The sequence below is a fragment of the Acipenser ruthenus genome, chromosome 48, assembly GCF_902713425.1.
Source record: "Acipenser ruthenus chromosome 48, fAciRut3.2 maternal haplotype, whole genome shotgun sequence".
Classification (NCBI taxonomy): domain Eukaryota; kingdom Metazoa; phylum Chordata; class Actinopteri; order Acipenseriformes; family Acipenseridae; genus Acipenser; species Acipenser ruthenus.
Window position 1 is genome coordinate 2,315,162 of NC_081236.1, and position 27,647 is coordinate 2,342,808.

The window sequence follows — 27,647 nt, forward strand, 5'->3', positions numbered from 1 at the left end:
CCACCTTCTGCACGAGTTTTAATTAATTACTCCTGGCAGAGGACGAGCACCGATCTCGCCTCTGCCAGGACACGTTTTTAAAAATAAACAAAACAATAACACGGCGCTACGCCGTCATAAATATAACACAATAAAACTAAATAAATAATACAAAACACTCTGCACAGAGGCGGAGGGGGAGACCCCGATCTAAAAATAAATAAACAATGTACAGGGCTGCTCGCCCTGTTACACACCCGTTCTTAAACACCAAACAATACATTTCCTTTTTAAATAATAATACAGTACAGTATAGCTAAAAGTCACATTGCATAGGATTTGAATGGCATGAGGAAGGATGTCAGAAGTTTGTATCTCTAGCCTAAAGTCAAAGCAGCTCCAAGCCCAGTATGGCAGATTTAGAGGAAAACGGTCTCAAGTGTGGAGTTATGAAAGAAACACATGTTATACCACAGATGTATTTTAATTTGAAAGCATGATATCTGGGACTAGTTTAGGTTAAAGGAAGCTCTCCGTTTCTATGCCTTATTCTCTGGATATCTGTTACACTTTCTGGCTCATTTCATCTCAGCAGTGTCATCTGTTACTGGCTCAAAGCATGTCAGTCAACAGAGGATGTCGATGGTTGGTTAATGACAAGAAATAAGCCAATTGGTCAATATCACCCTCCAGGGGGCCAAGGAAGTGCAACACTATCGAAAAGCATGGCTTGCCAACAGAGATAACTTTGTGTAGTACCAAATATTATGTTGTGGCATGATACAAGGTCTATAACATGTGTTTCTTTCAAAACTGCACATTTGAGACTGATGTCATGAATAGAACTGCTCACCAGATTTAAGGAATTATTTTGTTAGCTACAGTCACTTGAACGGTAAAAAAAAGCCAGTATTTAAACTATTCAGAAATGCATTGGCAGTTAGACATAGTTTTGCCTTTTCAAGTACAAGCATATGCGTGCAATATTTAAACCACTGATCATATCAAACAGGCAAAACAAGCTATCACAGCCTCTATCTGGCACCGCAGCTATTTCTTCCTCATAATACCCATCTGCAAATCTCTTGAAGGTGCATTTGTACTCATCTTTTGAAAGAAGAAGAATTTTGCACAAATAAAATAGAATTGTCTGCAATGTTTGCTTCATCTTGTGAGGCCATCTACAGTGACTGACAAAGGTCCTGACCACAAAACCAGACAGAAGTCACTTCTCTCTCTTCTGTTTCTCTCTTGTTCTCCCTCTCTCCACTCTCAGCTCTGTTTTGTTAAAGGCAGTCCAGTTTGAAGAAGTCATTTTCAGCTCTGCTACAGGTAACCTATACTTTTATATTATCACAAAGTCGATTTTTTAAAAATGTTGTATTACAAAGTTTCACTGCTTAGGGAAAATGTATCGTATTGCAAATTGTGTATGGTTATCTTGAAATCGTTGCTACATTTTGCTGTGTTTAAATACCAAAGCAGTAAACTTCGAGAAGGGGCTGGCTCAGTATCGCCTCTGTGCTTTCCTACTCATTTTTAGAAGTGTTCTTTATATCTCTGCATGCAGAAGAGAAGCTATGATCTGGAAGTGTGTAGTTCATTCTTACCCTCCAGGTAGCCAAGAAAGTGCAACACAATCTAAAAGCATGGATTGCAAACAGAGATGAACTTGTTTTATCATGTTTTAAAACAAAACTGTTCGCTATAACATGTGTTTCTTTCAAAACTGCACATTTGAGACCTATAGAAGGGATGTGCACCCCCCTGCTCGGTGTTTGACCAGCGTGTGTGTTTTACATGGGCTCTTCATATCAAATCAATATGTATACAATGGCTGCCCAAACAATAACTAATCCCTAACTAATATGTTGATGCTTATGGTTGAGACTTGGTTGAGGAGTCAACTAACCACCAACTAAAGATGAGCAGCACCTACTTAACCATTAATAACTGTCTGGCCAGGTTAGGAATTAGTTGAGAAATGAAACTGAAGTCGTATATTACTTTTTTGCTTTCTTAATACTGGTACACAATGCTCAGTCTTATTATCTACTGCTAGTTCCCCACCTTAAAAAAACAAGCGTTCTCTTTATACAACCACGTCAAGATATTTTTGTAAGATATGGTGGGTAAGATACACATTTGTTTCTGTACTTAAATGGCCATTTTTTATCTTTAAATTCCATGTATTTCTATTATCACCTTTAATGATGTTTGTATTCTCGTTGGTTTTGCAACCATGCAAATCCTTCTTAAGTCTTGTTACAGTGCTTTGACCTGAGTTTAGGAACTGCTCTTCAGTTCTGCTAACCTTGTTCAGTTCCCAGATATTTATTATTGTGTGTGGGCGTTGTTTGGAAAGCCCGTTGAAATCTCTGGATGCGTGCAAGGAAATTCTTAATCTGTGAATTGTTTCCAGTCTAATTTTAACCACAATATAGAAATTAAGTTTAATCAGTTTTATCACAAATGCTACATCTTACTTCTGTTTTTAAAACAAAGCAGCACAATGTTTCACAGTCCACTAAAGATGTGTAAACAAGGAAGTAAAAAACATTTTCTCCTGCTTTGTTTAGTTGTTAGATCCTTTGCTTGTATTTTGTACTGCTATATAAACATTTACATTTTTACATACACTGCTTAGACATGTTGCATTTTTCTATTCTGATGCATTATGAGCATCAACAATTTATTCAAAGCCTCCACTAGTGTTTTCTACTATTATAACAACCATGACTTGCACAAAGAAGGAAAAATATAGCTGAGTGAAATAGCTTGCATCACTCGATTTTCAAGGTGTGGTATCCGAAGCATAATCAACAAGTACAGAGATCTGTAATTGACAAACCCAGGACTGGAAGACCCAAAAAGCTGTCTAACAAGGATGAGCAATACTTGAAGATAATATCCTTAAGGAATAGAAAGACGACAAGCACTGAATTGACAACAGAACTGTCAGAAGGCACAGGTGTCGTTGTCCATCCATCAACAGTACGAAGATCAGGACTTAAAGGATGTGTTACAGAAAGAATACCTCTGTTAAGAAAGGGGAACAAGACTGAAAGGCTAAAGTAGTATACACAAGAGCACAGAAATTGGACTGTGGAACAATGGTCAAAGGTGCTTTGGACTGTTGATGGATGGCCAATGACATCTGTGTCTTCTGCCAGTTCTGTTGTCAATTCATCGCTTGTATCCACATGTATCCCATGAAGGAGAATACTGTGTGCTACCTCACCACGTGACCCACTACAGGATAGCCGAGGCCTGTCGATCACACCCAACAGGTGGATTGCTTAACCAGCTTGATCTTGCTGGTCACCCAGCACCATGGCCAGCATTCAGAACATACCAGCAGAGGTATGTGTTGGTTCTGGGATCCCACAGGGTACCTTCACACCTTGTGCAGTCCCTGTTTCACCCATCTGGTGAGGTGGAGGTGGAGAACTCCTTCTATAAGGCAGTGCAGCTGGCTACTGTACCATTGCAGCTCAGTGACCAAGACAATTGCCATTTAACAGCCTCTTTATCATAGACAGGAGACTTGTTTAAGAGGCCCACTCTAATACAAGTGGAAAATGTGAGAGACCACTCCTAGCCTATTGTCTACACACCCTTCAGCTCCTGGGTAACATTTGTTTGTAGGGTTTTTTTTCAGGAGTGTTCGCATTGCATTGCCCATCTCTGCCTTCTGTATGGCTGCTCCTGTGGCACAACTTATAGGTTGACGGTTAACAGAAGACAGTTTCTGATGCAGCATATCCTGACTTCTTAGAAATATAACGTTCTTTCTTGTAGCACTTCCTTTTTTTGAGGGTATGTCACAAATTGGCTTGGTGGGTGATGTCAGACCAGGGAGGAGACAGACACAGACAACACTGGGGTATGAATGTGCTGCTTGCATGTTTTAATAATAAATAAACAAGAAACTAGAAGAGACTGAGTCAAGCAGACCAGCGTTTGGGCTCTAGTGCCTTCATCACTGTTATTGAAACTAGAAGAAACTGAGTCAGGCAGACAAACGTTTCAGCTAGTGCCTTTATCAGTGTGTGCAGGACAGACGCCCTTCTTTCTCAGCTGTGTTTGGTGCTGATGTCACAACAGATCAGGAAATAGTTAGGTCATCTATCACACAGCCAAATGCAGAAAGATTGTTTGTATAGATAACAAAGTAAAAATAGCACTGGACAGCTGGAGGTAAGATGAATAGGAAGATATGTTCTCAGTTTTTAGAAAACGTTGCTGAAGGTTTTAGCTGGCTAATTCGTCTGAAGGCAGGAGATCATTTTCTGAGCAGGTCATCCACCTACAAAACTGTATTTGTGCACAAACACAGTGCTACATGATACGCAGCACCCCAGGTTCTCTCGTTCATGAGAATATTCCTCATGGCTCCTGAATAACCATTAAAAAAAATAGCTTTGTATTGAGGTGGATTCTCCCATCTCAAACCTAAGCGTAATCCAACTTGCCAGACGCATCAAATAAAGAAGCACTGAAAGGAAGTGAAGAAAGCTTAAGATACACTGTCATTACTTTTATAAAGCCTGGCAGTGAAGCGTCATTTTTATACAGATTTAAACTTCAGATAGCATTATTATAATTATAATGCTGCCTAATAAAAGCTGCAGCAGGTTATCATCTTATTCATAGCTCTACTAAATGTAATCATTTATTTTAATTTTGCGTGATCAGTATTTTGATATTGAGTTTGGATGAAACTGTAAGTGACACTCAATAACAACAGATACAAGTGTCGGCAGCAGGATAGCCCAGTTATTTACAGTTTTCAAAACGTTTTAAGTGGAGAAATGTTGTTTTGTACAAACTCTAGAAGTGTGCTAATCATTTATTTGTAACGTTCCAAACTTGTGCACAGTCATGACAAACATCCAATAACCGACCTCTTAGTGTTAAAATGTCTTTTTTTATGTGTTTTTTGCGATACGTATTTTAGCCAAAAATAAATATTCCCCAAAATATTTTTTTCAGTTCAGTCTCTCCCGGAGAATCCTAAAAAGAAATAATTAAGGAGAGTTATCTGGAAACGCCATTTTCAAAGTTTGTTTTATGCCTTGAAATATTCAATTCAAATATTGCTTCACTTCTGTGTATTATAAATATCATATGGGAGATACTGAAATTGAAGAAGGAATCTATGAAAAAGACCTAGGAGTTTATGTTGACTCAGAAATGTCTTCATCTGGACAATGTGGGGAAGCTATAAAAAAGGCCAACAAGATGCTCAGATATATTGTGAAATTTTTAAAATTTAAATCAAGGGAAGTAATGTTAAGATTTTACAATGCATTAGTAAGACCTCATCTAGAATATTGTGTTCAGTTCTGGTCACCTCGTTACAAAAAGGATATTGCTGCTCTAGAAAGAGTGCAAAGAAGAGCGACCACAATTATCCCGGGTTTAAAAAGCATGTCGTATGCAGACAGGCTAAAAGAATTGAATCTATTCAGTCTTGAACAAAGAAGACTACGCGGCGATCTGATTCAAGCATTCAAAATTCTAAAAGGTATAGACAATGTCGACCCAGGGAACTTTTTCGACCAGAAAAAAGAAACAAGGACCAGGGGTCACAAATGGAGATTAGATAAAGGGGCATTCAGAACAGAAAATAGGAGGCACTTTTTTACACAGAGAATTGTGAGGATCTGGAACCAACTCCACAGTAATGTTGTTGAAGCTGACACCCTGGGATCCTTCAAGAAGCTGCTTGATGAGATTCTGGGATCAATAAGCTACTAACAACCAAACAAGCAAGATGGGCCGAATGGCCTCCTCTTGTTTGTAAACTTTCTTATATTCTTATGTTCTTCTGGAAGCAGCAGTTCAAATGTTGAATTTATAAAAGGCACTACAGTGCACTCCGTTTATAAGAATCACATCCGTCCCGGATGATCTGATTAAGCGGTTGATTCTTAAAAGCGGACCGATATTACTGTGGTTGAGAATGAAAGCTTTGTTCCCTGCAGTGTAATGGCTTGACCACTAGATGTCGTGAGTTTCTGCATTTATGCACAGGGACCCCACAAATTATTGTTTGGTTAGTTCTCCAACTGAAAGCAAAGTTTATTTTGTTTGTTTTATTAGCGGTTGTTTCCCCACCGCACTGTAAGAAAAATAAAACCCACACCGGTTTAAAACTGTAAATCAAGACTCCAGCCTGATCATTTACACGCCCTCGGCCACTCTGTCACATTACAATTAGCAAAAGAGCATCTGCGCATCAGCACTTTAAATACAGTATACAAATGTCAATGGTGCTCAATCACTGAGGACAATCCATCAAAACAAGTCCTCATGGGTAAGCAGCTTGTTAAATGATCACGATTATGTTTACTCAAGGCTGCAGAATCCTATTTTACTTCAGTATACTTGCGAAGCAATCGTCTCATGAGGGTGCCTAGTTTAACTGCCCTGAGGTGTTACGTGTAATGGCTTTTGAATTAAAATGACCTTACAGTATTTTACTGTCAGGACTACCACTGCATTTAAGCATCTGTGGCTGACTTATTTTCTGTTGCGATGCAAATCTCACAGTTTTTCATGGATTGCCTTGTCATGGATTGTTCAGAAATGACATTTCTGTGTGAAAATCCAACCACAACTGCACTTCCGTCCACCTGAAACCACACACTTCACAAATGAATTACTTTCTGTTTCGCTTCAATTAAAATGTTGGCCTTGCTTGTTTATTATTATTAATTTCTTAGTAGACGCCATTATCCAGGGCGACTTACAATTGTTACAAGATATCACATTATTTTACATACGATTACCCATTTATACAGTTGGGTTTTTACTGGAGCAATTTAGGTAAAGTACCTTGCTCAAGGGTACAACAGCAGTGTCCCCACCGGGGATTGAACCCACAACCCTGTGGTCAAGAGTCCAGAGCCCTAACCACTACTCCACACTGCTGCCACACGCTCTTGTTTGCAACTAGTATACTCTTTAAAAACACGCAAACATTATTATTTGCTACCAACAGGACTGGTTTTTGTTGTGTGTCTTCGCTTCCTGGTTCTCGAGAAATCATGCGACAGCCAACCTTTCAACTCTGTGTAGGGAAGGGATGACAATGGCAGAACAACACAGTACAAGTAGCTAAGGAATGCAAACAGTTATGGTTTCTTTAACAGAGTATGGTAACAGATATAATTTTAAAATTAAAATACAGGTTTGCTATAATATGTGCTTCTTTCAAAACTGCACATTTGAGACCTATACAGTGAATGGACTGGTAAGATGGAACATAATTGTTTCATTTGATAGAACAGCTACAGCAAATACACAGTGTGTATTTCCCTATGTGCTACAGTAAAAGTGTTACAATGTTAGTATTGTTGGAGATGCGGAACTAGCATGCAAATGTTTCTTATTTAACTTAAACCTGGAATTCAAATCCATTTCATATCAGCTTTTCATAATCATTTGCATTAGGGATCAACTAACAGCAAAAACAGTTCTACAGCGTGACTTCCACCTGATAGTGCTACGGGTGCAACATCATCATCTATCAGTGAATCGTGAGACATTCTTTAAGTGATATATCATATCGTAATAGAGTTATGTATCACCTGATGCAAGAATGAAAGCACAGCAGCCCAGCTCATTGTAGTTCACCAAGTAGTTCTTGAATGAAGAATGTGTGTGTTTTAAAGTTGATATGAATACATACTCTCCCTTGTTCATTTAATGATTGTCCTTTAACAAAATAGTTTGTCATTAATTAGCAAAGTAAGAATAAAGGATGGAGAGAAGACTACCTATACAGGATCCAAGAGTCTAGAGACACTGACACAGCTACCCCAGTTGTTTCATTGTCCATTTTTTTCTGGACAGCTCTAAACACTCTAAAGGCCTGTGAACGCAGGGTCACTTTGTGGCTTGGTTCTTGGTTCAGGAGACTAACATGGCACACCAGCAGAGACTTGAGCAGACATGCAGTGCCACTTCAGCCAAGCTTGCTGCAAAATATTTCTTAATGTACAGTGAAGAAGAATTGAAGTTACTGCACCTTACATAGTTTCACATTGGATCCAGGTGCACAAGTCTCAAGGAATAGATGGAAAGCTAGAAACAGACCCGCTCTGCTGTGATTGAAACCACTTAGTTACACTTTAATTAGAACTTGCACCTTGTCCCGAACAGTCGATTTATAAATAAAAATAACTTCTATTGTATAGAGCCACGTGGCATTTAAAAAGAGTTTTTACACACTGTGTATTATTGTTCTCTTAATCCCTGTTATGAGCACAAGAGACTAAACATAGAGAAGAATGACAAAATAGTGTAATCTAACATAGGCTACTTATGGGGCACTGCAGCGGAAAATATGATTTTTCATACCTACTCATCAAAATTATTATTATTATTATTATTTATTTCTTAGCAGACGCCCTTATCCAGGGTGACTTACAATTGTTACAAGATATCACATTATACATTATTTCAGATTATACAGATATCATATTATTTTACATACAATTACCCATTTATACAATTGGGTTTTTACTGGAGCAATCTAGGCAAAGTACCTTGCTCAAGGGTACAACAGCAGTGTCCCCCCCACCTGGGATTGAACCCACAACCCTCCGGTCAAGAGCCCAGAGCCCTAACCACTACTCCACACTGCTGCCCTAAAATGCTGCTCTTTGCTGAAATATGAAAATGCCTTGTTATGGATTAAACAGTATAATAATAATAATAATAATAATAATAATAATAATAATAATAATAATAATAATAATAATAATAATACAAGAAACGTCAAATCAGTTATGTAATTGCCAAAAAATAGCAAAATAAACAAAACACAAATAATAAAATAAATATTGACAGTTTCTGAAACCAATCTTTTTAAACATCTTTACAAAATAAATACAAAAACATTAACCCATTGTAATACAAGATACAGAGTAGAGGTGACATTCGTTTCATGAAGCAGTTTTAATTGTGGTTTGAAACTTACAAACTGTTAAAGACTGCAGTAAAACTAAAATGAATCAGAGAAGTTATGACAGTCATATGGCACAGCTAGCCTACTAGAAATACAATGCAGAGTAATCTGCTGCACACAGACAGGATTTTAACATGTTCCTTTTTAAGTCATGCAGTTCAATCGGTCACTACTTGGCAGTTGCTAGCTTTATTAATTTACAAATCGACTGCAAATCCAACCAATGTGTTATTTCATTGTAAGGTCATACTTTTGATTGGTTGATAGTTGGGAAATGCATCACAAGATTTTAGTTCATGTATAAAAATACCGTATATGCGTCCTTTAAATGTTGCAAGACAGGAACGTCTTTGATTTGATTTTAACAAACAAACCGAAAACGATGAAAGTATTTAGCGTAAATGTAAAACAAATAAATACAATTAAAACACTGATTGAAATAAAGCCAATCAACTCCTCATTTAGAAAATGCCAGTAATAAACTGAAATAGCCACATTTACTCTCGCAGCTACCATATGTTTTCCAGAAACCATTTAAAATGGGGATTGGAATGTGATACTGTATGCAGGTGATTAGTTCCAGCTAGACTCGCTAGAGGTCTTGTCTACCCGATGCAACACTTGGGTCGGGTCGGGTTTATTCACTTACATTTATCAGTGTAGCACACCTCGGTAATACACAAACAAGATTTTGCTATCAAAGAAAGATGAGCTGTACTGTGGCAGGGCAGTAGATAATTAGAGGGCGCTGGGCAATGCCCTGCATGTAAATTAAATGTGTTGTGTTTGTTTGGCACGGGTGAATGTGTTGTAAATGCTGTATTGTTTTTGGTTTTAGAACATGTGTTGTTGTATTATGATTTAAAAATGCATTTTGTGTTTATAAAAATACGATGTTTTTCATTGTTATTGTTTGGCAGCGTGGATGGGGTTAAATGCCCCATCCCTGTAAACTCGTGTATAATGTGAATAATTTAGTGTTAATTCGGAAATGGTCACAGGAATAATAATAATAATTAAAAAACACAAAAAACGCAGCACTATACAAATGTATGTATCGCAAAAAAACAACACACAATACATTTGTATAGCATGTCACACGTACAACTGCCACAGTCAGACCATTTAAATAACAGTATATACATAATACAAAAGCAGCAATTTTAAAGTTACATTTAAACCCATTAAGTTAAGAAAGCCATTTTATAAAAGTGCGTTTTTAGTCTTGACTTGAAAACCACCTCGCATGTTGCTTTAGTTGACACGTTCAAAATTTGACTTTAGTGTTGTAATTCTAAATAGTACTAAATTTGGCCAATCAGATCACTAAAAATAAAACGAGAACCAATGAATTTCAAGAAAGTAGTATGTGTATTAAATTATCCAATTAAAAGTCACCTACATCTGCCGTTCCCGCCCAATTTGTGGCGGTATATGGACGTTGCATTGGGTGAAGTTTAGTGAAAGAAGGATAGACTCGGAACCTCGCTTTAATTCAGGGGTAACGCCGCTGTCTAATGTGTAATTTTAAACAAGTGTTGAAATGTCAGACATTGAATCTAGTAATAGTATTAACCCTATTTTAGTGTACAACTTAAATAAATATAATTAGAAAAAAATCTATATTTGCACCGTAGAAGTAAATCTCTCGCCGCCACCATTTGCAATTTTATGACCTGTGATGCATTCCAGGGCATGTACTAGCTATACGCAGTCCTTGTCAGAGTTTAATAAACCTTAAATTCAAAGCTTACAGACTTTACGTTTCCTTGAACAGTGTAGGCAACAAATAGTCAAAGCTGAAGAAAGCAGAGGAAGCTGTGTGTTGCTAATATAGTGGGTGCGTTCACGGAGATCATTCTGTGCAGAATCTGACCAGTTTAACTAATGGCTGCGTTCACGGAGATCATTCTTAGAAGGCCATTGGCTAAACTGGTCAGGTTCTGCAACGATGTAATCTGATGTTTAGAAGTTTTTAAATTTTTAGATGCCTATGCGGCTCCGCTCGAATGCATCTGGACAGCCAGATGCTGTGTGAGGAATTCTAGTCAATAGTTACATGAGTTAGAAGAAATGTGTGGACTGTGACACGGGTAACATGTTGGCTTGGGATGGATGCATTAGCAGATATTTTGCTGCCAAAATATGTTACAGACCGTGCTGCCAATAAGGGAGAACCTGGATGTGATTCAGTGCCAACATGGCTTTATGTTATGAGTGATGCCAGACTGGAAGGAACCTTAAGAATTGCTTTCATCTCTTTTGGATGAATATCTTTGGAATTTATGTTTTGATTTGCATGATTTCGAATGTTGTTTTTTTGTTGCTGGTTAAAGAGGATAAGGTCTCAGTTGTAAATGGGAAATAGTTTGTACTGTGAGAAACATTACAGCAGATGGCCTGTCTCTGGATATTTTGTCATGGTTCTTCACAGAGATTTGATACTGGAACAAATTAGCGAACAAGTTGGGACTTTCATAACCTTTTAAAATTCATTATAAATCATGTCTCCATTCTTAGCATCAACTCAATTTCACAGAGAGTGCAAATCTTGCACTCAAAATGCATTTAAAACATTTCTTTGATGTCACTCTCTGATCTTTTGATTAATTTATTCTACAAATCTTCTTACTAAAAGTGGCTGTGTGGCTTTTAAGAGAAGGGGAGCGTGGGGTAGTATATATATATATATTTTTTTTTACTAATCTACAGTTTGTGCTACGAATCCGCAGAGCTGTTGAGTCGTCAACAAAACCACAGTCTGAACAATTCAACAGAAAAGAAAATACTTAGAAATGGGCCTGCGATTTCAATTTAGCATTTATTGTTAAAGAAAAGTAATATAATTATACATTTAATATCACTTAAAAAAAATCAGAATTACAAATTAAATTCCACATAAACATCTCATTTTAGTTTCACATTTCTTCTGGACAGAAAAAAAAAAACCGAATAACTTTATTAAACAAATAACCTTTTCCTTGTCAGAGTTGTTTATAGTTTATCTGGCCAGTGCCAGATATCTGAATGAAGCTGTATTACTGAGCTGTCAGTGTCTCGGTTTGTTGTTGTTGAGAGATGCTGAGATGACAGGCTGTGATTGGCCGATTCGGCAGTTGCAGATAATGCTTTCATCAGTGCAAAGTATTGATTGGCTGGTTTCGGGAGATAATAAAATAAATTTGGACCAATTGTGTCTTTATTTAATATTTGCTGTCCAATAGATGTGAACTGAGATTTCATTATGGCAAGTCAAAATGAAAAAGCCGGTATACTCACGGATTGATTATAAATTTGATTGACAGCTGGTGCCGTGACGTGGCAGCGGGCCTTTCCCGTTTCACAGAAGCCCGCTAGCATGGGAAGCTGATTGGCTGATGGTCCTGATTATACAGCCACGTTTTCTTTAATGACATTCTTAGAACCTTGCCTGTTATGTCACGGTGGAATAGCCTTATGACTCAATTTTGTGGGAAAAGGGGTTAAAAACTCCCAAAAAAAACAATCAAAGGTTTTTTGACCAGCATGTGATTTGATGGGAGTCTCTGGCATTGCTCTTTTAATTCAGGACTCAGCACTTTCTATTATTTAGCCCATTGGTTAACACAGCTCTCTGCCCTGCTAGCAACAGTATCTCTCGTTTTGAGGGCTCTAGTTCTAAACCCTTCACTACTGTCTAGTTGCCATTGTGATATAAAATTATGGATGCAGCAACATTTCCTGCAGCTTAACTCAGTAAAAGAAATGATGTTGTTTGGTTCGAAGATGCTATTAGCGAAGTCCCCACTTGATTGTGTGTTTCTAAGCGATACTGCACATGTGTTACAACCAGCCATTACAAATCCTGCAGCTTAACTTTAGCCAGCACATCACAATGGTTTGCTGGTGTGTATGTGTGTGTACAGCTCTTTGGGTGCTTTATAAATCCCTATTGCATTGTATTGTATTGTACTGTTTAGCAACTGAGAGATATTCAACAAAAGACCTATATATTAGTTAAGGATCATTACAAGGTGTCCAGTTCTGGTCACCACAGTACCAAAGGGACATTTTGGCCCTGGAGAGAGTTCAACAAAGAGCAACCAGACTAATCCCAGGGCTTAAGGACTGAGCTGTGAAGATGAAAGAACTGAATCTATTTAGCCTATAAAAAAAGAATTAAGGGGGACATAAGTGAAGTCTTTAAAATCCTAAAAGGAGATGATTCAAACATTCAAAATCCTAAAAGGTATAGACAATGTCAACCCGGGGGACGACTTTGACTTGAAAAAAGACAAAAGGACCAGGGGTCATAAATGGAGATTAGATAAAGGGGCATTCAGAACAGAAAATAGGAGGCACTTTTTTACACAGAGAATAGTGAGGGTCTGGAACCAACTCCCCAGTAATGTTGCTGAAGCTGACACCCTGGGATCCTTCAAGAAGCTGCTTGATGAGATTCTGGGATCAATAAGCTACTAACAACCAGACGCGCAAGATGGGCCGAATGGCCTCCTCTCGTTTGTAAACTTTCTTATGTTCTTCTTATGATGAACCCTAACCAATACTTTAAGTGCACCACAGAAACCAGGACCAGAGGAGAGCAAGTAGAATTAGAGGGAAGGAGACACTTCTTCACACAAAGAGTGTGAGGGGATGGGATGGGCTGCCCGATGTTAATGCTGAATCACTTGGATCCTTTCAGATCCAACACACATGTTACCAGGGGGTTACTGTACAGGGAGCAGCATGTTACCTGGGGGTTACTGTACAGGGAGCAGCATGTTACCAGGGGGTTACTGTACAGGGAGCAGCATGTTACCTGGGGGTTACTGTACAGGGAGCAGCATGTTACCTGGGGGTTACTGTACAGGGAGCAGCATGTTACCAGGAGGTTACAGTACAGGGAGCAGGCTCGCTTTGATTAAAATATCACAGAGCATTCATTCAGAACAACTGGTTGGAATGCTGTTGATTTGTTGGTTGTTGTTATCAAATAAAATAACAATTGTTCTGCTTTTAAGTGACACAGCTTCGTTGGCATGGCATGGCATGGCATGGTGGTTTGCCTAGATGGTTTTGGATCAAATAAGGAAACTGTTTATGCATCTTGTCCCTGTATAATAATAATAACTATATAATGCTGAGACACACAAACTGCCTATCATGTTCAATATGAGATCGAACAGAACAGAAACCTCTGATGTTATTCAATTGCTTGATTCAGGCATTCCTGATATATAATATAATAAAGTGTTCCAGAACCCACTGCAGTGTTTACAGAAACACATATCCAGTGTTTTTACTGGGGAACGTTTGCCAGGATAAAGAACATTTTCCTTCTATACATCGCAGTATATCTGGTTAGTGCTCCCTCCTGCAGAATTTGCATGCAGTTCTTCAGACTGATATGCAAAATATTATTATTATTTATTTCTTAGCAGACGCCCTTATCCAGGGCGACTTACAATTGTTACAAGATATCACATTATTTTTACATACAAATACATTATTTGTTACATACAGTTACCCATTTATACAGTTGGGTTTTTACTGGAGCAATCTAGGTAAAGTACCTTGCTCAAGGGTACAGCAGCAGTGTCACCCACCTGGGATTGAACCCACAGTCCTCTGGTCATGAGTCCAGAGCCCTAACCACTACTCCACACTGCTGCCCCAAATACAAAAATACAAGCAAAATATCTTCAACAGAAGAAAAAAGGGCCCAGTGATAATGCTAGTTCTAATAAAAAAAAATATGGATTTTTATAAAACTTGGTTAACGCTCCTTTAAGAACTTTTTAATAATTGTTATCAATTATTATTGTTATTAATTAGTCATTTAGCAGACGCTTTTATCCAAAACGACTTACAGAGTGTGTGAACTATGCATCATCAACAACTGCGGCTGCAGTCACTTACAATAGGACCTTGGTGTTACGTCTCAGCCTAAGGATGGAGCACAAGCAGGTTAACTGACTTGTTTAGGGTCACACACAGTGAGTCAGTGGATGAGCCAGGATTTGAACCTGGAACCTTCAAGCCCCTTTCTTTAACCACTAGACCACCAAACCTCCTAGTAGTTGTACTAGTATTGGGCAGCAGTGTGGAGTAGTGGATAGGGCTCTGGACTCTTGACCGGAGGGTCGTGGGTTAAAATTCCGGTGGGGACACTGCTGCTGTACCCTTGAGCAAGGTACTTTACCTAAATTGCTCCAGTAAAAACCCAACTGTATAAATGGGTAATTGTATGTAAATATAATGTGATATCTTGTAACAATTGTAAGTCGCCCTGGATAAGGGCGTCAGCTAAGAAATAAATAATAATAATAATAATACTGGCAGTAAAATGATCTTGTCTCATATGACACTGAAAAGCAATGCTGTTTGGTTTTTAAAAAATGTAAATGAGGCAAGCCTTATCCATAAATGTGTAAAACTGAACATTACTGAGGTACAGCACGTTACAAATCTCAGTCTAGATCTAGCAGAACCACAACTTAAAACCACTGTTAGCTTCTCTTGGTTGTCTTTAAACTTTTCATACTTCTTTTGACTGTCTTAGGGACATTTATTGCTGTACATATCCTGTTTTGAGCAGCTTACTTTATCAGATTTAGTCTTCTTACACCACATCCTTGATCACTGCATCTTCTCATACGGCATATTTGACATTGATAATATTTCACATCTTTTAAAGGTATTAAACAAGATCTGAAACCTGAAGACATGCTGACACTGTATTGCTTCCTAGCTCACTGTCCTTTTATATATTTGTGAATTTAGTCATCATCACAAATGAGGGGATAAAGTCAGCCAGGCAGGAAGCATAAGAGCTTCCCCTCACAGCCCTGCAAGGGAGAGAGAACGTCCAGAACTACTGAACACACAATCATGCTGAATTAAGAAATACTAAAAGGAACAAACATTTTATGACAAATGTCTTCAAAAGAGTTCTAGTGTGGCGGGAGAAGGTTTGCATGCATGGCACTGAACGAGAGATTGCAGGTAGGGTCAGGACTCTCAGACTAGAGGGTTTGGCTCTACAGCAAGCTTACGTTTCCTTTCTGTAAATATACCCAATGGTAGTTCTATTAAAGTTGAAACAACGTCCATAGTAAATATTTACCTATCTTATACACCCTTGTCTACAACACTGGTCTTTCATTTGTTTTTTTAAGGCTGTCAAGCGATTTAAAAAATCTCACTTAATCTTGGTTTTAATCACATATTTAATTGATGCATCCATCTAATTCAATTTTACTACTGACATTATTAATACTATTATTATTATCATTCAAAAAACAGTTTTCTTATTTCTGGATTAATTTTGTTGGCCCCGCTTTATGGTTTTTTATTTATTTACACAGAATTATACAGAACAATTATAGCATTTGCGGTTAAATTGTTTGAACCAACTGCTCAATCTGACCCAATTACAGTTTAAACTGTATATTTTCTTATCAGTTTCCTTTCGAAGGGTTTCTGTTATATCTACCATCACAAACTGTTTTCATTGCCCTTTTAAAATATAAATATTATAGCGTGGGTGTTTTGGTGGTGGTTGGCAGGGACGGGGATAATTCTTCTCCCTGCCAAAAAAACATGTGAGAATGTGGCTGCTCCTAAATGGAACAACTGGTGCTAAGTGGGAGCAGCCACATCATATAAAAACGGAGCTGGAAGCTCCATTAGGAAGAGCACCAAGGAGCTGGTAAGAGAGTGTGCAGTGTGCAGTGTGCAGTGTGCAGTGTGCAGTGTGCAGTGTGCAGTGTGCAGAACAGAAAAGGAATCAGTGAAGGCTTTTGCCCAACCTCGTTAAAAAATAGAGCAGTTTTGTTGGGAAAATGGCTTAGCCGTCCCAACCCTTTAGCTAGAAAACGTACAGTTTAGTTAGCAGTCCGTGGGGAGTTTTTGGGAGGGCTTTGTCACAATATTTTAAAATAAATGTGGTAATTGAAATACAATTAAAGGTCGGTAGCTATGCAGTTTGCAACAGCATTGGTTATTATTATTATTATTTCTTAGCAGACGCCCTTATCCATGGCGACTTACAATTGTTACAAGGTATCACATTATACATTATTTCACATACAATTCCCCATTTATACAGTTGGGTTTTTACTGGAGCAATCTAGGTAAAGTACCTTGCTCAAGGGTACAGCAGCAGTGTCCCCCACTGGGGATTGAACCCACGACCCTCCGGTCAAGAGTCCAGAGCCCTAACCACTACTCCACACTGCTGCTGCACATTGGTTATACTGGGTGTCCCACTGAAAGCAGCCCAGTAAGCATTACAACATACAAATACATAATTAATAATCCCATGATGGAGCAGCATAGAAATGTACAGGAATCCTCATTATTACAAACTCGCTTTATACAGGAACGTCACTCCAAGCGTGGACATGGACTGAATGCCAGCATTTAACTGAAACACTTACAGGGCTGCTTTCAAGCGGGGCACCCTGTATCGTACTGTCATGATGTAGCTTGATACACAGGCTTGCAAAGAATTACAAAAAAGTGCTTTGTCGAAAGTGACGGGTTTCATTTGTTGTTCTGTTGTTGCTGCCTGTAGCAGAATAACTACTAGAAAGTGTATTTTGAGAAGTGAAGGCGTGTTTATAGCACGCAGGTGGTACAGCAGACTAGATGCATTCTGTGATGCTGGAACTAACAGATAAATGAACTGCCAGAAAGTTTTTTTTTTAAATAAACCTTCCATTCAAAAGTCCTTAACTTTTATTGCTTTGCTTCATATGCAGTTCTGTGACTAACTTTTTCTATTCAAACCACTCAAGTATATTAAAATAGTGCCACAGGGAATGAATTATGGTATGCCGAGAGGGTCAAGACAGAGGGTGATTAATGTACCTAAAAAAATGAACGTGTTAATCGTAGAAGTTCACTGCGATTGACAGCCCTATTTTTTTTGAAAGTATGAAAAATGCTAAGAGGATCCACTGTCTATTACCTATATGAATAACAGTGTCTAAGGAAGTTAGCAAAAAATAAAAAGAGATTTAAGCAGCATTTAATACCAAAACATTATATTTACACTCAAAATACTGACAGACAAAATATCCATAAACTACAATGATTCTTTATCAACTATATGGCAACAAAATATTGCAAAATAATGACGCTAGCACTGAATTCTTTCTCAAATACATTTATTTTGTTGAACTTCCTTATGATAGACTGGTCATTATTACAAAATAGTCCTGCAAGAAAACAACATGACTGCACTATATTGAAACATTACTTCACCAGGTGATTCAGGTTTGCAGTCTGCTATAATAAAGTACTGCACTGTGGTAACAAATTATTCCAGTGAATCGTAGCAAATATATTTTGCCATCACTTCGTAGGTGTCAGATTTTTCTATATGAGAAACGCACACATTATGATGAAGGTGAATTAGATTTTTTAATGTTAATTTATTTCAAGCTGTTAGTGAAGAATACTTATCGATCGCTCCTTGCAGATACTTCAAGGCTACACTTCAACTTCGAGGGATCGCATGAAGGGACTAACATTGAAAACACATCAGTCACAGGAAGAGCAGTGATTGGTGCTCCAATGGGAGCCAATCATCTGGGAGTTATTTTAAAGAAAAGGCAAACATTTACAATGTTTCAGGTTTAAAAAAAAAAAAAGAAAAACATTCAAAATAGTTTTTTTCTTATAAGGACTAGAAATCCCAGAAGCCACTCATGTTTGCCGGCTGCATTCCTTCAACAGGAAGAGCAGCCTGGAAAATAGAGCGAGAGACCTTCACCAGTTTTATTAATTACAAATACTATGAAAAAATACCATTACAAATCAAATACATGTTTAACATAATGTGTGTGAGATCTAGGAAGTGATGGTAATACATATTAGTTAAGATCTGCTGCAATTATTGTGTTAGTTCTGTATACTTTAAGGTAGATGCCTTGTTTTTTAGGGCCTTCTTAAAATGTGTAACCTTACGTGATCCTGTCTGTCGACACAGTAACCCTTGATTACTCGAACCCCCTCTGTTATCCGAACAGCACCCCTGGTGCCTGTCTTGAGTGCTGTGCTTTTCTGTCCTGTTGTCATAGACAATGTGCCAATAATATACATTCAGCCTCAATCTCAGTATTTACAGAACAAGACTGGATCTAAAGGAGTTGAATGATCTTTTAGGAGTTTTCTTGATTGGGAAAGTCAATTTCACAGTTCGATTATCCGAACAATTCGCTTATCCGAACAATTCAATTATCCAAACAATTTGCTTATCCGAAGATCCACTGGTTCCAGTTATTTTGGCAAATAGAGTTTTTACAGAAACTGCCTTGCATTATTACACATTTTCAACCAAATTAAAATCCATCTATTAAACCTGGTAGGCTATTCCATGCATTCCTACCTTCCATTCTAAACTTACTTTTACTCTCATTCTACTCTACTAAATTTGAAGTCTGGGTTACCATTTAGGAATTTTATACATTTCAATGAAGTCACCTCTTTCCTTTCTTTTTTCTAGGAAGAGGGGTTTAAATTCTTTTAGCCTTTCCTCATAGCTCATGCCATTAAGTACTGGGATCAGCACAATTCTAAAACTGGACACAATATTCTATGCAAGGTCTAACTAGAGCAGTAGTACTCAACTCTGGCCCTCGAGATCTAATCCAGTCCAGGTTTTTACTCCAAGTATGTTCTAATGTAGTTAATTGAAGCTGTTAAGAGGCAGTTAACTCATTTATGACCTGGCTGGAATAAAGACCAGGACTGGAATGGATGTTGAGGGCCAGAGTTGAGCACCACTGAACTAGAGCATTGTATTATCTCAGCATAAATTCTCTTCTATTCAAATCCCTTAGAATTAACTGGGCTGCAGTTTCTGAGTCCACTACTCCCCCATGTTTGGCAGACTGTGTTTGCTTTGCTCATCTTTTTAAATATATATTTTGACACACATTCATTTCAAATGTCTGTTTTAATGATCTTGTCATATAAAGAGTTTGAAGTTAAGGTGTCATGCAACCACCCTGTAAAACCAGGTTATTATCATTCTTAGAATGTGCAGCACTTATCTCTAAACTCACAGAAAACAAAGAGCACAGCGGTCAGGCTTGTGAAAAACAGGAACTCATTTGTGATTAGTCATAGATTCCTTTCAAGCAAGATGGGGCCTGGCTAGTACAATACATAGATTGGGGACCTACTGCAGTGTGTTAACTCCATATGTCCCAGCAAGAGCTCTTCCTCCAAATCCTCACGTTCCTTTACATTTTTCTAGTATTCATTTTTTTCTGTAGTATACAGTCACCTCACTAGTCAAACTAGCTGGGTATTACATGTTAAATTAGCTTAACTTAATGGGTAAAAAGGTATACAGCTGGATTCAGACACTGATTACCACTAATCTTTGACTACCTTACCTATGATATCATCAGTTAGTCCTGGATTAGTGGTAATTGGGGTATTTGATGATAAGAAATGAATATAAGACTGCCTAACTTAGGGCTTGATGTGATCAAGATGTATCCCATTGGAATAAGTCACAGCTGGATTCTGTTGTATTTCTGCTTGTACAGTGTGCCTCGTACTGGGTGGTCTGGCAGTTCATTCCAGGGTGAGTCGGAAGCCAGCCATCCAGGAAGGGGGCAGAGTCACAATGCCCAAAGTCATCGCCCTAATGTGGTACGTGATGGAACTAGCTATCGGAGGGGGCGTGACTAAGGGTATAAACATTCCACTTTATTCATTTCTGAGTGGGTTGTCTCCATGTAATTGGGGCAGCAGTGTGGAGTAGTGGTTAGGGCTCTGGACTCTTGAGCAGAGGGTCGTGGGTTCAATCCCAGGTGGGGGACACTGCTGCTGTACCCTTGAGCAAGGTACTTTAGATTGCTCCAGTAAAAACCCAACTGTATAAATGGGTAATTGTATGTAAAAATAATGTGATATCCTGTAACAATTGTAAGTCACCCTGGATAAGGGTGTCTGCTAAGAAATAAATAATAATAATAATAATAATAATAATAATAACAACAGGGGGTGTGACGATGTAATCTGTTCCTTCGTTATGGTTATGAAAGGACCTGTTTGGGAAACTGAAGTAATTAATTACCGTGAGTGTTAAGTGTTTTGTTTGCTTGTAACTGTCTGTGCTTGTCATATAGAAGACTAACCTCTGGGAGCTGTAGCTAAATCGCCAGCAATTAAACCCGGACTCCACTTCACCATTGCACACAAATAAACCTGTAAATCACCACTTTCACTAAGAGCACTCACTCTGGACTTGTGACCGTATTGTGTTTGTGTGTGTCTTGTTTAGTGTATTATTATTTCAGGACTGAACCCTGTGGTTTGCCTGAGCGATACACCTCGTTGTGTAGAGCCAGGTATTATTATTTGTCAGCAGATAAAGAGCTGCTTTTTCACTGTGAACTGTGTTGTGTCTCTCATTCCTAAGCACCACATCACCACTGCACCTGTGCACTACAAACCACTTTGCCACATACCCCTAAAAATACATTCATGGGGATTTCAAGAAATTGTAAGTTCTCCACCATGCATATCCATTCATTATGTAGGTCTCAAATGAGCAGTTTTAAAAGAAACATGTGTTTTAATTTCAAAACATGTTCTCTAGAATTACACTAGGTTAAAGAATTCTCTGTTTGCAAGTCATTCTTTTTGTTAGTGTTGCACTTCCTTCGTCATCTGGAGGGTGAATTTGTCTCCACCCTTTCACTGCCTTCTTTCCTGTCAATAACCATCAGCTGCTTCCCCTATTGACTGACATGCTTTCAGCCAATAACATGACCCAAGAAGTAAAGCAGTAACAGACCAAGCTAGTGCCCTTTCTTTAACCTAGTGTAATACCAGAAGTATGTTTTAAAATGAAAATACACATTTGCTATAAAGTCTTTCCATCAAAATTGCACATTTAAGACCTATGTAACTAATGCAAGTGCAAAATGGGTTTGATTTGTGGAACTAACATTAGTATAAAATGTTCTGATTAATAAAATCCCATCAGGGTACACATTGATAACCTTGAATTTCCTATCAGTTAGATTTACAGTATGTTTAATTCTCTTTTTGCAGGGAATTTCCAGAGCACAACCGTCACCCAGTTCCAACCCAAGATGAAGACCAAGTACTGCCCCCTCATCCAGGTTATGATAAATATCTCACACAATTACACACACATTGACTACACATCGGTGTCCCTGCACGGGATCATCGCAGTATTCGGGATCCTGGAGAACTTGCTCATCCTGTGGGTCATCGGCTTCCGAGTACGCCGGACGGTGGTCAGCGTCTGGATCCTCAATCTCGCCGCTTCTGATTTCCTGGCCTCCCTCTCGCTACCCTTCTTCGCCTACTTCCTGGCCAAAGGACACACCTGGACCCTGGGGAACACCTTCTGCAAGATCCACTCCTCCATGTTCTTCCTCAACATGTTTGTCAGCGGGTTACTTCTGGCCACCGTCAGTGTAGATCGCTGCCTGGTAGTGCTTTATCCAGTCTGGTCCCAAAACCACCGCGATGTCCGTCTGGCAACCCGGGTCTGCCTGGGAATCTGGGTCTTGGCTATCATCAACACTATCCCCTTCTACATCTTCAGAGACACCATTGAGCGTGTTGATGGCGGTATAATGTGTTACTACAACTACGCTCTTTACAGCTCCCCGGATGATGATATTGAGTCCCTTTGCGCAGTGAGGCAGGACTTTCTGGCTGCCAGCAAGTTCATTTTGTCCTTCCTCATCCCACTGCTGGTGATCATAAGCAGCTACACAGCCGTGAGCTTCCGGATCAAGAGACGCAACAAGCGCCGTTCCAACCGCTTCTTCAAGCTGATCGCGGCGGTCATTGTCACGTTCATCCTCTGCTGGATTCCCTACCACATCTTCAGCCTTCTCGAAGTGACTTCACGAAACCAGCCTAATCTGAAAGTCATAGTTGGGAAATATCTCCCCCTGGTGGCCAGCCTGACTTTCATCAACTGCGTGATTAACCCTTTCCTCTACGTGTTCAGCTGCCCCGATTTTACCGCCAAGATCCGCCAGTCACTGACCGTGGTTATGGAGAGCGTTCTGGTGGAAGATGTTGACGTTAATCGCAGGCGTAGCACCACGCGCTCTTCAGCCAGCACCAGCGAGTTTCTGACTCAGGGGTATAAGTTCCGCTGGCACCGGGAAAAGCGTGGAAGCTGTGGGGAAGGCAAAGAAGATGAGGAACATCCAGCAGTGTTTTAAAAGACTGGATTTCAAGGGCTGAGGGGATGAATATTGCGCAGTGGAGATCACAATAAGTTTAGATGAGCGCAAACACTGTGATTTGCAACCCTTGTCCTCAAATACCGTTATAAAGGTTTCCCATAGTAAACACATAGCAAAGTGTAAAAGCATAGCGAAAACACGGTAAAGTATAAGCAAGCAGGTAATTAGACAGGTATGGTAAAATACATTAGCAATAGCAAACCATGGTAAGCTATGGTAAATGCTTAGTAAAACCATGAGGAAAGCATGGCAAAATTGTATTGCAGTTTGGTGATTCAATATCCAGAGAAATCACTGTAGCTACACAGAGCTTAAAGTCTTGGAGTCCTGGAGTGCTGCCTTATGTGCACTAGAAAACAATGCATGTTTAAAACACATTTTGGAAATAAAAACCTGGACGGTTGGGGGAACGCTGTTAAAAATGAAGGGTTTAAACAAGTAAATGGTTCTTAAGACAAGCTATTTTTTTATTCATGTGTAATTACTGGATATAGTTTTTTCTATGTTTTTTTAAAGGGGATAAAATAACCAAGGCTTTATTCGCAAGACCGTTGTGCTGGTCACTTCATTTCAGTTCCTAGTTGAAGCCCATTTGCCTTTCCACAACACAGTTCATTTCCTCCCTGTGTTACAGGTAACAGGACCCCACCTGAGCCACACGTTTTAATTCTGTGCTGCCCACAGGAACCTATATGGAGACAGATAATAAGGGCCGGAATTAAGTTTAATGGGGGTCCAGGGGCTGTTATTGTTTTGGGAGTCCCTCTTTGTATATTAATTTGCTTCCCTTTACTGTTTTACTACCACCACGCTCAATTAACTTTAATGTCAAATTATTCAGTCTTAGCTGATCCACATTTGACTCAATTCGATGTTTGAATTAGCGCCAGTTTTGAAAATGAGCAATGGCCACAGTGCTAGTTACTGGCAGTTTGAAATACAAAATGGGAAGTGCAAACTGCAGACTCTTTTGTCGTAAAGCCAAGTTATCTGGAAATGTGTCATCCTTATCTCTTACGAATATGTACGTGTATAATAGGTTTAAATATATAAGCAGTCAAAAAATGTTTAGCAAATAATACAGGATAGTACACAGCGCTTTCTTATGGAATGTTGTTTTTTTATTGTTATTTGTGTAAAGCTACAGTTTGTCTGTTTTTTTGTTTTGTTTTGTTTTGTTTTTTGGGGGACAAATGAGGCAGGCTGTGTTTTAAGACAACCTAAAAACTTCATGGGAACCCGGTTTAAGAAAGCGGTACATGGAGACTGCCCCACTGTAATCCATATAAACCTAGGTTGTTTCCTCATGTTGATTTCTCTCCAATGTATTTTCCGAAGTACTGGTACCTTCGCATATATTAGTTGGTATTGTATTAAAACAGCGTGTCGTCGTTGGTGTTTTATTCTAAAATATCTTAATCTTGATGGCACTACTTGTTGTGTTTCACGTGGCACGTGACTTGATCGCAGGTCAAGTCATATGATCAGGCAGTCTCTGCTCCTCTATCGCAATACGACGTGCTTAAACAGACGTGGTGCTCCGATCCATACAGCCACACGCTAATATATATATGGGAGGCTGTTTGGTCCAGTGGTTAAAGAAAAGGGCTTGTAACCAGGAGGTCCCCGGTTCAAATCCCACCTCAGCCACTGACTCATTGTGTGACCCTGAGCAAGTCACTTAACCTCCTTGTGCTCCGTCTTTCGGGTGAGACGTAATTGTAAGTGACTCTGCAGCTGATGCATAGTTCACACACCCTAGTCTCTGTAAGTCGCCTTGGATAAAGGCGTCTGCTAAATAATAAAAAAATAAATAAATAAATATATATAATAGGCAGATAATTCTCTCTCTCTCTCTCTCTAAATATAAATTCTGCCTATTATCTGTAACACAGGAAGGAAATCTAGCACTGCTAAGGCCTTATTTCCATAAAGACCAAAGAAGGTACTCGATGGCTCTAATAATCAGTGAGCGAGGAAAGACTTAAACCTCAGGGGACGAAAGGACGGGAGTCATCTTTAGTCAAAAATTGATTATTTTTGCGTTACCCATCGTGTTTTTGTGTTTATACGACACGCAATTAGCCATTTACTTATAATGATACAATCACCCACTTTAGACCGCCAGCGAAGAGCCATGGGCGAAAAACGGGCAATAAGCGAGGGTGATAGTGAGGGTCAAAAAAAACAAAACAAAAACACACACACGCACACACACACACACACACAACCTTATATGTGTGCAATAAATTCAAACGTTTTATTTTTTTAGTTATACAATTCCAGTATCTCCAGGCCATTTTAATAAAATATTAAAAACAAACAAAAAAAGAAGTTGAATATGTACAGGCAAGCACTTTTTTAAAACAAAAACAAATATTCTGCTGTTTACAAAACTGATGCTAGTTTAAGTCAGCCTTCATTTGTGCAAAACTTGGACGTAAACAAACAGACCTCTTCCCGTACTTTCTTTTTTAAAACATTTACTGTGGTTTATAAAAGTCACTTATTTTAGACTGCGTCAAGCCTTTTTCAGGTTAAGCAAATCGACCCGTTCCATCAAGGTAAGCCATTTGTTTTATCCATCAGAATGTCTCTGATTTTCCTTTGATTTACAGTATATGCCTCACTTAGGCGAGAAAACGTATGCGATGTCTTGCTGACTTGCTTTCTTATTTTCAGACGCATGCATGCAGATTTTGTTCTTTTGCTCTGGTGTTAAATGTAGGGTCGACTCGCCATTCTGTACTTTCTGTTTTGCTTTGCGAGGGTGAGTGTTGATGACATTGGTATGAACGTTCAGTTAACAACGAACTAGGAAAGCGAGTCACATGACCCAAAAGACAGAGGTGAAATGACCCAGGAAGTGTAACAGACTTCCTACGAATAAGGCATAGAAACTGAGCCCAAGTTCTACCATGTTTTTTAAATTTAAAAAACATGCGCGCTATATTGTATCATGTGTTTCTTTCAGAACTGAGGTACTGAGCCACATTTGCACAGCTATAGAAGGCTGTACTTCACAGCTGCCGGTGGTGCCTGCAGCACGCATGGCGTGGGCTGCTGTAAACTGCAGGTGCTGATAATGGTTTTGAATACCAGGCTTCTGTTCAGCTTATCAGTATCTATCCAATAGAAGTGATTTGTTTGTACAGCCCTCCACTGCTCCCCCGTGGCCACATCACCAGGGTGAAGATTATTCACCTGGTAGCTGTTTCATGCATTTATCCTAGAAGGCCGGTGTCCCTCCTGGTTTTTATTCCAACTGTACCCTAAATTAATTAATTGGACCAATTCAACTTCTTCTAATAAGCACTTAATTGGTCCAATTAAGTCATTTAGCATACAATTGGAATAAAAACCAGGACAGTGGTCCTCCACGACCTGGATTGGAGACCCCTGATTTAGACCTCTCTGTGTAAAAGGGGCTTCCTTGCTTCTGTTCTAAACTTTTACTCTGCTTCCAATTATGAGCTCTTTTTCTACTCCCTGAGCTAAATTTGAAGTAGTGACTTTGGTTTAATTATTTTATTCCTTATAGCTTATACCAGGGGTGGCCAATCCTAGTCCTGGAGAGCCGCAGGGTCTAATGGTTTTCGTTCCACCCGAGTTCTCAATTACTAAATTGAACCAATTATTTTCTTAACTGAACCAATTGTTTTCTGAACTGGTCAACACGAACATGTCTCCGAGGTCTTTTGCCATTGATGATTTAAAGAGACCCAGAAAACCTGCAGGATTGTGGCGCTCTAGGACCACGATTGGCCACCCCTGGCTTATACCACTGGGATAGGCCTGGTTGCCCTTCCTTGTACCCTCTCAAGTGTAATAATGTATTTTTTGTAGTGGGCTTTTTCTTTTGTTGTTGTAAAAATCAATTATTTTCTATTTTGTACATTTCTTTTCAAATGTCACTGTTATTTGCTTTATTCATCTCTAATTAGTAGGTGTGTAGAATTCATTGTGTATCAATGATAGCGGTATATATGTATGTGTATCCTGATACAAGACTGAAAGCACAGCACAGCTCGCTGCAGCTCAACCGAATGTTTCTTGAATGAAGAATAACTGTGTTTTATAACTGGTATGGATACATACTTTTAGCTATTTATATATTTTGATATGAAAATATGGCTGTAAACAAAGCTATGTTAGTTCTCGGGTTATATACCAGTAATGCTAGTTCTGTAGAAATTGTTCATTTTTTACCAGCATGTTGATACACACCCACTGACCAAATGAAAAATAATTTTATAAGAAATATAACACGCATGTGACCTGTCCTTACAAAATCAGTAGGTTTAGGAGGCTAGAGGCTGTGTGGTCCAGTGGTTAAAGAAAAGGGCTTCTATCCAGGAGATTCCCAGTTCAAATCCCACCTCAGCCACTGACTCATTGTGTGACCCTGAGCAAGTCACTTAACCTCCTTGTGCTCCGTCTTT

General features: G+C 38.9%; 1 protein-coding gene across 2 annotated transcripts; it reads left to right on the plus strand.

Moving 5' to 3' along the window:
- Positions 1–1,009: 1,009 nt before the first annotated feature.
- Positions 1,010–27,025, plus strand: LOC117962564 (prostaglandin D2 receptor 2-like). 2 transcript variants are annotated; one of them, XM_059014654.1, is made up of 2 exons: positions 1,010–1,311; positions 22,025–27,025. In XM_059014654.1, the coding sequence occupies exon 2, from the start codon at positions 22,066–22,068 to the stop codon at positions 23,179–23,181; it is 1,116 nt and encodes a 371-aa protein (XP_058870637.1). In that variant the 5' UTR covers positions 1,010–1,311; positions 22,025–22,065; the 3' UTR covers positions 23,182–27,025. The 2 variants fall into 2 exon arrangements, with proteins under 2 accessions (XP_058870637.1, XP_058870638.1); XM_059014655.1 differs by lacking the exon at positions 1,010–1,311 and adding an exon at positions 20,518–20,614.
- Positions 27,026–27,647: the final 622 nt, after the last annotated feature.

Excerpts from the sequence above, each read along its gene's own strand:
- LOC117962564 (XM_059014654.1), top strand. The coding sequence starts at position 22,066 with ATGAAGACCAAGTACTGCCCCCTCATCCAGGTTATGATAAATATCTCA.